This window comes from Drosophila elegans, unplaced genomic scaffold (genome assembly GCF_018152505.1).
Source record: "Drosophila elegans isolate 14027-0461.03 unplaced genomic scaffold, ASM1815250v1 contig_208, whole genome shotgun sequence".
Lineage (NCBI taxonomy): Eukaryota > Metazoa > Arthropoda > Insecta > Diptera > Drosophilidae > Drosophila > Drosophila elegans.
The window spans coordinates 11496191-11507556 of NW_024545578.1; the positions used below are offsets into that span (position 1 = coordinate 11496191).

Here is an 11366-nt window from a genome sequence, read left to right on the forward strand (position 1 = left end):
TATTGGTTCCTGATTTTAACTTTTAAAAATATTTATTAATCTTTAAAACTAAATAAATTAAATACAATATCACACCTTGGTGAAGAAAATTTATTGAAAAAGATTTAGTTTAATATAATGTAATATATTCAATTATCGCCGTTTTGATATTTTAATGCATTAAGCAAAATGCAGACCCCTTTAGGTTAAAGTTCACGCTGCCATTTTAAAATCCTTTCCAAAGGGAAAGTGCTGCCGATTCTGATCTGCATTTCATCGGCAAAAAAAGGGAGGAAAACGTTTTTGTATATATTTTTGCATGACCAAAAAAACAAAAGCGAATACGAATGCAGAAGAATAAAAAAAAACAGAAACGAAAACGAGAAGAAAACATTTCTCATTGAAATTGAATGCAGCGACGCAAATAAACACGAGTGGGACGGGAATAGGGATCGAGGGAGATGGAGCGAGTGCAAGCCAAACATTTGAAGATGCACCATAAAACCAGCCAACAACACGCTCTTCCCCGTCTTCCGCTTCCTCTTCTTGCGACTAAAAACCCAACCATGCCCATTCCCAACATGCCAGGCAACATTAGAAAACTGCAACCCAGCGACGTTGGCAGCGCAGCGGCAGAGGGAGCAGCTGCAGTCGCCGCAGCAGCAGCAACAACAACGAAACTGCAGCGAAAGAAGCGAATGAACCAAGTGACTGCACAGTGGGCACCATCAGCCAAAAACGGATAAATCAATTACATTTTCAAAAACATTTCATTTAAAGAACATAAATGTTTAAGTTTTATTCACAATGAAGTTTTGCCACAATGCAAAATGCAAAAATGCATTCTCAATGCTTCGATTCTTTTCGATCTTTTAAGAAAAAGAAATCGATTACTCGAAAACATTTATTTTTCTTTTTTTTTGTTAAAAATTAATATCATATTTACAACAAAAATCTAAAATTCAGTTTTTTTTTAAATAGATAACATAAAAAAAGTTATATTTTATATTTACTATTGCTTTACAGGTCGCATTAAGGATCGCTTATTAAAATGCATTTTTGTTTATATAATTCTCTTTTAAAAAATAATATTGATTTTTTAAATTTTAGCGCAATTTTCACAAATTTATTTTAAATGGTTTTTGTTTTGAATATATAACTAAAAAAATTAAGTAAAAAAGTGAAAAGGAATTGGTAAATAAATTTGACGTTGCACCCACTGTGCGGCCAGCGACTGTATGCATCAAAAAAACAGACAGTAAATCTGATTGTTTGGGGTAATTGAACTTTCTTAAGAAATTGCGACATGTACACTTTGAAAAGCTCTGGATTTGCGAGCGGCGGCAGTAAGGCAGAGCTGCAGTTGCAGCGGCAATACAACAGCAACATCATCGGCCCAGCAGCAGCAACGTCGCAGCAGCAGCAGCAACAGCAGCAGCAGCAGCGGCAGCAGCAGCAGCAGCGGCAGCAGCAGCACACAAATGTACGCCAATGACCGAGTTCGGGTGAAAGACCTTCGATAACCATCGTCATCATCATCATCATCGTCGTCGTTGTTGCAGTTGCAGAAACTCAGCCGCTGGCAACGTCATTATCATCATCATGGAGTGTTGTGACGGAAGTAGGGGGGTGTGGGGCAAAGCGGGCGCATGGAGTAACGTGCTCTCTGCGGTAGTCAATGCACTGTCCCCCAACAATAACAACAAAACAAAAACAATGCCAGTGAGAGAGCGCCTGCTAAGAGCAGCACAAAAATTCATTGAACTAAATTTAGCATGCCTCTCTTTTACTGTCTCGCGCTCTTTCTCTTTCCATCTCTCTCTCGAAAAAGCGCGGGAGTTGTTTTCATTTCGCCTGCACACATGTGTGAGTGCGTTTCGAGGTGCATTGCAAGACCTCAACTAAGGCTAAATGCGAGTGTAATAGTGCGAGCATTTGGGGGCTATTGAGATAGGCGCGCGTTAGATTCTAAAAGCTGATTCTCAAACTGCGGAGCCTTGGCTGCTCAGAGCGGCACGTGTTTACAGTTGCCGAGCCACTTGGCTCTCAAACTGCCAATGCAACTGTAAATCGCACGAGCCGCTGTTGTTGTTGACTCAGGGCAGCGGCGAAGGACAATCAACTTTATATAGCCGCGAGATCCTTGACTCTTCAAGAATATCTTGATATGGAGGAATGAAAGCACTAAAAATGTACTATTTTTACCCTTTTTAATTGCCAATCTATTGGCAGTTTGTTTGAAGTATTTGGCTGCACAAAATGGATAAATAAATCATAGAATATATATTAATTAAGTTTTTTAGGAAAACCTCTTAGGACAAAGTTCGTATGTGCGATGTAATATTAATATTTTGTTTTTTAATTTCCCTAAAAATTTCACGTGATTTTAGCTTGTGACTGTCATTCCATGTTTTGGACATATTAAATTTGTGTGTTCCCTAAAATTTTTGGGTATTTAAAACATCTAAAGGATAGGTGAAATTATTTATAAGGTTATTAAATAATGTTTACTCTTGGTTTAGTAACACACGTCGTATGGGTAATACAGTGAAGTCCAGTGTTTCAAAGTAATGTGAAAATAGGTATATTTTTAAGAAATATTCGTTACGTAAAATAGATAGCAAGAGCCAATAGAGTGTTTGATTAATTAAATTAATTTGTTTATCAGTTTCAATTAGCAAATAAAATATGTGAGCGAAGGCCACACTGCGTATGAGTTATGAAAAAAAGTTTTATTCAAATAACATGGCATTTAATTGTTAATAATTAATAAAGGACAGAGTAAAAGATCTATGTAGATCCGAGTACATGAGAACAGTCGCTTGCCATCAAAACCATTTAAAAAAAGAATACTTAAATTTGATTTAAGCAACCTATTTTGTTTTGAATTCCATCAAATTTTATAAAATTCCAGAATGTCAGAAAAATGGACAAGTTTTGCTGGAAGATTCTTAAACATCTTTTGTGGTAGTATCTCGGCTGGTGCTGTACCCATATCTTGACAGTCGACTAGGCTGAGCGGATCAGACCAAGAAGAGTGAATTTTTGTATACTTTTTTTTTTTTTTTTTTTCTGGCGGTGAAGTGAATGTACGCGGCGTCAATGCACGCTCTGCGTCGGCTGAGAATGACGCGGTGGCAATGTCACTGATCCTGACGTTGACCTCTGCCGGAGGTCTCTCTCCCTCTCGCTTACTCTTGTGCTATCTCTCTCTGTCTCTTGATTTTGGGTTTTTTATTCATATATAATTATTGTATATATTCATACACTGAAAAAAAATTTGATTTTTTAACCAAAATAAAACAAGTAAATATAAAAATCTCGAACTAAAAAGATTTTTGAAAGAATAACATTATAACTATTTTAATGTGTTCTATGTAGTAAAATAATATTTTTGAAGCACATTGGTATTGTTTATTGATTTTAGTAAAGTTACCAATAGAAAAGAAAGAATAAATCATTTTTATAGCAAATTAAAATTTATAAGCTTATAATTTCAAAATCAATTGCAAAATGGTCTTAAATTTTAATTTGTGTTGACATATCATTTTTTATCTAAAGACTGTTTTTATTCTTATTTTAATAAAAATTACAAAGGATACTAATTAATGTGGGTACAATAATTGCAACTTTTTAACTAGATGATGATTTTATATACGTAACTTATTTTTTTTCTGTGTATAGATACTTTTTTTATTTTTGGCAATGACTTGGGCATTTATCGGTTTCATTTTCGAGCCTGATTTTCGGTTCTACGCGGCAGTAGCTTGGCCCAAGTTATTTAATTATTATGCTCAAAGCTTTTTTTGTGGGCAAGGTCATTGAAAACCGTGTTGGTTTTGCCGTGGTTTATGTTGTTGTTGTTGTTGTTGTTGCTGCTGCCGGCAGGCGGCACTTCTCTTGCGCTGCTTCTACTCATTCGGATTGGGTCTTAATCAAGGTGAGTCACCTTGGCCTTATTTTCGAGCAGCGCACTCTTTGAGTGCCCGTGTCCGTGTGTGTGTCTCACTCACGCATTGCCAAAAAACCGAAGAAAACAAAAAAAGCCAGCTCGCTCACGAAGGCAGCGCAGCGGCAGAGGGCAGCAGCAACAACAACAACAACAGCAAAGGCAACGCGCAGGGAGAACGAACGAACGACTCAACTCAACTGTTGCTGTATTTCTGCTGGCATTGTGGAAGGTCATGATTTTCGGCACTTGTATGGGTGAGCGACTTGACTCGCTGGCATTTGCCTTTTTGCCTTTCTGACTTTGTGCCTTCTTTTCTACCATTATCTGATAAACAAATTTAAAGTCGAATTTGGTTTTTTGCTCGAGAGCTTTTTGGCCAGCACCATCACCAAAACCGTTTTAACCGATTCTTATTTAACCAATAAAAATATTTATTTCAAAATTGCCTAAAATAATTAAATAAAAAGTTACATTGGTATTTTTTAACAAATAAAATTTTACTTGTGAGTTTATACAGAAAATCTTTTTTTCTAGGTGAAATATTAAAAGTTGATTTGATTGATTTAAAAAAAAAAAAAAAAAACATACATACATATGCACTTTAATATTTACTTAAAATTTCAAAATTCTTGTTAATGTACAACTAAAAGTTTGCTTATTGTATTTACCATTATGATTTTATGATTAACCTAAATTTTAAGGTAACATAGATATGGTAACCAATAATTTGAACAGGGTAACATAATTTCTGAGATACCCGCTCAAGAGCACTTGTCATATTTCAATGTTTTGAAGCTTTTTGATTAATCTTTTGCTGCTCGCTGGCTTTTTAGGCACGTGCCCCACCGAAACCAACGATCCATCGAGCCCGAGCCCTTGCCATTTTAGGCCTATTGGGGTAAATGTTTGTCATGGCTAACTCTTTATCTTTCGTGCCTCTCGAGCCGAGCAAATGCATAATTAAAACTGAAAATCATACGCGACACACGAACGATATGAAAATTTTAAAATGGTATAGCGCATAAAGCATACGGACTGAGCCACGACTTGGACTTGCACTTGGCCTTGCGGAGTCGAACGCTCCGCTCCACTCCGTTTTGTGGGGCTGAAGTCAAAGACCTTGAACCTCAATGTGCCGAATTTTGTGTTGTGGGGGCAGAGGTACGCTGCTTTTGGAGCCGTAGAAGTTTGCGTTGAGCCAGCAGTATGTGCTTTTGGCTGGGTTTTTCGAGTAATGATTTGTTGAACTTGCCGCAAGCGGCAAACAAAAACAACAATAGCAACAGAATGCCAAGAAAACAACGCAGTTACCAACAAAATTACGCGGTCGCAGACCCACAGAAATCAAACGTGACTTAAGGTTGAAAAGCATGTGTGTTTGTGGGTATCAACTTCATTGGCACGAAGCATCTGCTGGGGGATTTTCATAGTCATTTTAATATCATGCACATAGCTCTTAGAACTAGTTTTTTTTTTTCATAAGCAGAAGGCCTAGGCCCAAACCCTTCGAGACAAGGCTGCGATTGCCCAAGAGCAAGCAACAACAAATATTTCAACAATTGGCCGAGATATCAAGTGGATTTCTTTTGATTTGTCTAAGGTTGCTTCTGTGTTTGTTCTGTTCGATTTTATCAAGTATACGCCGCCTCGGCCGCTTATCAGTTGTTCCAAACAAACAAGATCATGGAATGCCATTCGCAGCTTAGCCGATTGGGCGGATTACCTGTGCTTTGGCCAAGTTTAAAGACTATTTATTTTAGAAGGTTGGGAAGTTTTAAGCAACCCATAAATCATGCTGATATATGGATTGGGAATGAGGAAGTGGGGGGCTCAAAAAATAAACTGAAAAATACATAAACCAGAAGTTATGGTATGTTTCCATTTGGTTTAAAATGTAAGTAAAATAATATATTATAGTTTAAAGATAACTGGACGATTTTGCAAGCATAAAATACTTGCATTTACCAATTTATTTAGTTTTAGACAATTTCAAGGCTTTTGTAGAACTTTAAAACTTCCGCGCAGATTATGTTTAAATTTTAACGTTGCCAAACTAGCAATTACTTGTGCAACATAAGATAAGTTTGGTCTTTAAAGAGGAATATAAATAAAAAACAAAACTTAAGTAGTAAGGTAACATTAAAGCTTTGAATAATTTACTAACATGTAGTTGAAGCATTTAGGTGCTTTAAATTTATATTATAAACATATGCCCGCATAGTGTGTTTTTAACTTTCCTGACTTTACCATTTAGCAATAAATATTATTACGTTTTAACGATTTATTTATTGAAAACTTTACATAAAACAATTATCTAAAATGCCTTTATTTTTAAAAATTGAAGCAAAAAGCATTTAAAAATTCTTGTGGGTGTATCTAAATGCGATTATTGTCTGTCACCAAATGTGTTTAGCTCACTTCCCGCTTCTGTACCTGTGCAACTATAGCACCTCTCATCACTCGCACTTTATTACTATTTATCGCTTTATTTTAGAAACGAAATTTGAATGGAGACCCGCAGCAGCAGCAGCAGCAGAGCAGCAACAACAATAGCTGAAAAAAGGCAAGAAAAGCAAGTACTTGGGTACAACTACGCCGGCAACTAGTATCATATAAACATGTGTGTGGCGTGCGGGCATAGACAATACCTAGTATATATTTTGAATGGTGCGCTTTGTATCGGCCTCCGAATGTGTCTAGAGCTTCAATAGCAGGCCAGGGTCATGCGACATGGGAGGAAAAACTGACGCGAAACTGAGCGAACTCGGGCGATTGTATCTGTGTGTGGGTCTATTGATATTCGAGGGTTTAGTGGTATGCGAGCGCTGTGTACGTAGTGCCCGTTATCGGAAGAAAACGCCAAAAGCTCGCGTTCATTGCCTTTGCAAACGTTTTTCGACTCTACCCGTCTCTTTCTCCCTCTATCTGCTCTCCCTCTTCCTCTCTTACTATATCTTACTTAGATAGGTGTTGAAGGGAGGAACTTGATATTATTTAATAACACTTTTCATTTTTTCCATACTTCTACCTGTCCAGCTTTAAAACGATCAAGGAGAATCCCCTGAATTCTGGGAGAGAGCTCTACATCTACTTTCTTGTCGGTGTGGGGATACTCAAAGCTATCGGTTTCGTTTGGCAAATCTCATTTAGATTTGTTGCTTTATTTTGTTTTATTTTTTTTTTTTTTTGCTTGTTTTGGTTTCATTTTTGGTAAATGGGAATGGGGGAATGGGAATGGCAATGTTTGGTGAGGTTGGTCAGTGATTCTGTTGCTCAGCGGCAAATGGAATAAATTTTAGGAAGTACGTATTTTCAGGGCCCTCAGGTCAGGCAGCATTATTTATTGCCCCCTTCGAAGGCCGATCGGCTAACTTTGACTTGCAAATCTTTATAACTTTTTGTATCTGATTTTGTGGCTAACAAATGAAGGCGAAAAACGAAACTGATTGACATGTTGCAGCTATAAAAAAAATATTTAACATAGCAAAATTTAATTTATTTGCTGTGGCTGGCGGTTTTATTGATCGCTTCTTCACTTTGTATCGAATTCTGTTAATTGGTTAAAGCCAAAACTGAACTCTTAACTGGGCCAGCGTTTGTGCTGTGTAATTCTAGAAGGTGCTATCCACTATCCAAAATCGAACATGCAAAAAACTTTTCTTGCCAAATTTAAATTCAGCGAATTTTGATTTTTTCCTCGATTCAGGGATTAGTCATGCTCGCATTAAAAATAAATAAAACAGAAAGGGGAAATGGATAACAACACAGTTCGGTTATTGAAAATATAGCTTTAAAATATGTTTCTAGAAAAATGTAGATATATTATAGATGACGTTCTTTAAAACAATCAGGTTTCCAAATTGATTTTAAATAAAACAAATTAAAAAAATATAAATTCATACAACAAAGTGCAATTTAAAAGGTTTTTAAAAACTTTTTTGTAATTATAAAAATATAAAATGCACACGGGACATGCTGTTAACTAAACTTTAAAAAATTAAAATGTTTTCGATTCCATTTATGTAATGCAGTAAGTAAGCAGAAGATTCGCTTATTTTCATTTAAAAACATGTCAAATACTCGATATGTTAACAAAGAAAAGCTTTTATTAGTACAAATTTCTGTTTTATATATTATAACTCAGCGTAATGCGACAGATTTTGGTTACTTTGTGTTCCATTATAATGTTCCACGAAATAGATATTGTCCAAGTTACTCTTTCCCTTATTGTTTTTCATCTGATCTCTAAAATTCATCTACTAGTTTCCAACATTTTCATGAACTTTCAAGTATGTAGGCAAAAAATATATGCGTCTATGTGCACTATATGTGCACCGATGACGAAATGCATAAAGAGCTTTTTTCGCGCTATTCGCTTCCTGCATTCGAGGCGATTGCAACTCCGCTGCCGGCGCGAATGCAACGCTGCGTATGAGCGATCTGCTGACCGAAATGAAAACAAAGTTCTAAAACTAAGTACTTACCATCTCAAGCAAAAGTAATCCAATTGGCGATGTATCCATTATGTTTCGGCAGTAGCAGAGAAATTATAATACTATACTGTTTCAAGTTTTCTATAAGTTAGTGAACGACTGTACACTTATTTTATGAAATTGTTGTGTAAATATAAACTTTCAGGCACTTGTATGGGGGGCGGGGGGTGTGGTCAAGGGGAGGGCGGGAAGAGCCGACCAAAGGCTGTCAGATGCCACCAGATATTTGGTTTTAATTAATTGACATTTTAATCATAACTTAAGGCCACTTAAACTGAGAGATTTGTTCGCGAAATTTTTGTTTCAGAACTCTTTGTAACGCATTTTATTTGTTTGATATTTCGGGATTGCACTTTTGATCGGTAGCAAATCGTTTAATTAGCGACGCGACGACTACGACGACGTCGACGGTGGGCGGTCAAGTGGGCGGGCGGTCGGTTGGCGCGAGCGCTGCAGTTACAGTTACGTTCGAACAATTGATTTTTTGTTGCTGCTTATTTGTTTGGATTTTTTTGTGTGTGTTTGAAAAGCGAAGGTTTTCCTCTTCGAACTCGAGTCACTCGAATTGAGTTGGGGGAAATTTGCGACTGTCCGTTACAGCCAGCAGTCAAAAGCCGACTAAACGACGAACGCTTTATTTTTGCACAGCACACTGCTCGCTGCACCGAGACCCGCTCACCCACACCAGCTCACCGCACACTCACACTCGCGCACTTCGCAACGGCAGAGAAACACACGCGGCGCTCAAGTTCACGCTCTGAACTTCAAAGCTCGCAGTTACCTTCGCCTAACGAGCAAAGAGAGCGTAAATGCGTACGAGTGTGGGTGAGAGCGAGGCTAAGAGAGCAGCTGCACTGCGGGAAAGCCAAAGAGAGCGATCAAAGGAACTACAGTGCGTCCTCTGTACGTCGAATCCTGGGAAATTTTTTTAAAACATATTTTTATATGACCCGAACAATTGTGAAATCGTTCTTTCGGGCTAAAATATTTTGAGTTAAAATTACTCATGCGATACGTATGCCAGATACCATTTTATAAAAAACGATAATTCTCATGTCTTTAAACATCTCTTAGTGAAAAAACTATAATACTCGTTTGTTAACTTGAATGATATTTTTACACAAAAAATCTGTAAGCATAATATCTTAAAAAAATATATTTATTACTTTTTTTTGTTTTACCTAAAGAACCAATTTAGACTTCTCGTTTTAAAATTAACTATTAAAAAAAGATATTTGTTCTTAGTTTATATCAGTAAAGTTGGACTGTATATTTATGTGGCGTGATTTTTTAACCGGCTATTTATTGAAAAAACAAATGGTTACAAAAGTGAGGTTTGAGAGAAATTCTTTGATGGCTCCATTACACATAAAATATACAAAACGTGCCCAAAGTTCAACAAAGGATGCATTATGGAAACCTGAGAACTGGCAGCTCCTTGCCTATGTAGTCTTCAGCGAAGTAGGGATCTTGGGTAAGCCGAATTCATCCGTTTCAATTGTGCTCTGTAAGAAATTAAGGAATAATTAAATAGTCCTGTTAAACTATCCCAATTAACAGCTATTTACCTTTCCAGGCACAATGCTATCGGCTCCCGGCTCTCGACTCGGAGCTTCCGGAGCCTTGACCACATCATCCAAATAGCTGGTGTCATCGTCCAGGGCAATCTCATCGCCCAGGGCATCCAACTCAGCCTGCAGGTCATCGTCATCCACCTCGGGCATGCCATAGGTGCGACCCAGTGCCTCCTGCACTTCGTCCGCTTGCTCAAACATATCAGCCATGTCGTCTTGGATGTCCTTTTAATAAATCAAAATAATTGAATTCAAATTCTGTTTACTTTTCAGTGTACTTATGTGTTTAGCTAAATTAAATTCATGTCAACAGAATTGCTAAAGTAGTGTTTTTGTGCTTATCCTAATTTTGGCTATTGTGACTACTTTTCTTTTAGATCCGATATTTGTTAAAGTACTATAGCGTTTTTAATATATTTAAATTTTATATAAATATATGGGCTCACCTCGATTTGGTCGATGTTGATCTTCTTGTACTCGGTCTTCATCTGCTTGACTCCATCCTTCATGGCCGCCACTGTGGCCTGAGTGTCCTTCAAGGATTGCGCCGCATAGTTGGCCTGTTCCATGTTAAACGACTGGTTGCGCAGAGATTCCGCCTGCTGTTCGTAGCTATATTAGGATTGACAAATCAAGTGAGGTTGTGGTTTTTAAATAGAAGTACAGGATGGGATAAAATCCAAATTGTAAATGGGTATACAAATTTGTTAAAGATGATAAGACCAATGTATGAGAGGTATGGGAGGATATAAGCTTTGTGGAGTCAAGAGTCTAGATTGGGAACACATTTATATCCAGTTGGATAATTCGATAAAGTTGTTTAAAGAAATAAAAAACAAATTTATGGCAATTAAGCAGTGAGTTATGGCAGTGAATCAATATAAATCAGTGGGTGGGGTTTTGAACCTACGCTTTCTTTTGTTTGAGCACCCGGAGGGCCTTTTGTTTAACAGAATTCTTTGCAGGACCTTCGCGCATCTTCGACATTTGCTCGCGATATTTACGCAGCTCAGCTTCCAGCTTATTGACCTTCTCCTCGATATTTGTGGCACGGGAATCAACCTATTAAGTAAAATAAAATCTTGATTTGTTTTGTTTTCCCCCATGTTTTTCATGCTTACCCCGGCTATGCAATCGTTTAGACTTGGACCCGGCTCCTTGGGCTTGCCGCGACCGAAAAGGCGATTCATTTTGATTGTTTTTTATTTTTAAAATGCAAAAGTGGCCGAGAATTTACGGGATTTCCAGCTAATTTCGTTTTACAATTTTTGTTTGATGACTAATATTCTTCTTCTTTTTCAGACACCAATCAGCTGTTCCTAGCCAATGATGCCCATCGCTCGTGCGTTAGGCAACACTGTTTAGGCT

The 11366-nt window shown here is 37.4% G+C and overlaps 1 protein-coding gene across 1 annotated transcript; it reads right to left on the minus strand.

Moving 5' to 3' along the window:
• Window positions 1–9696: 9696 nt before the first annotated feature.
• On the minus strand, window positions 9697–11300 carry LOC108135504 (charged multivesicular body protein 5). Its single transcript, XM_017256248.2, has 5 exons — window positions 11120–11300; window positions 10909–11060; window positions 10445–10610; window positions 9993–10223; window positions 9697–9929 (listed from the first exon to the last, which is right to left on the minus strand). The coding sequence occupies exons 1-5, from the start codon at window positions 11186–11188 to the stop codon at window positions 9867–9869; spliced, it is 681 nt and encodes a 226-aa protein (XP_017111737.1). The 5' UTR covers window positions 11189–11300; the 3' UTR covers window positions 9697–9866.
• Between the last annotated feature and the right edge of the window lie 66 nt (window positions 11301–11366).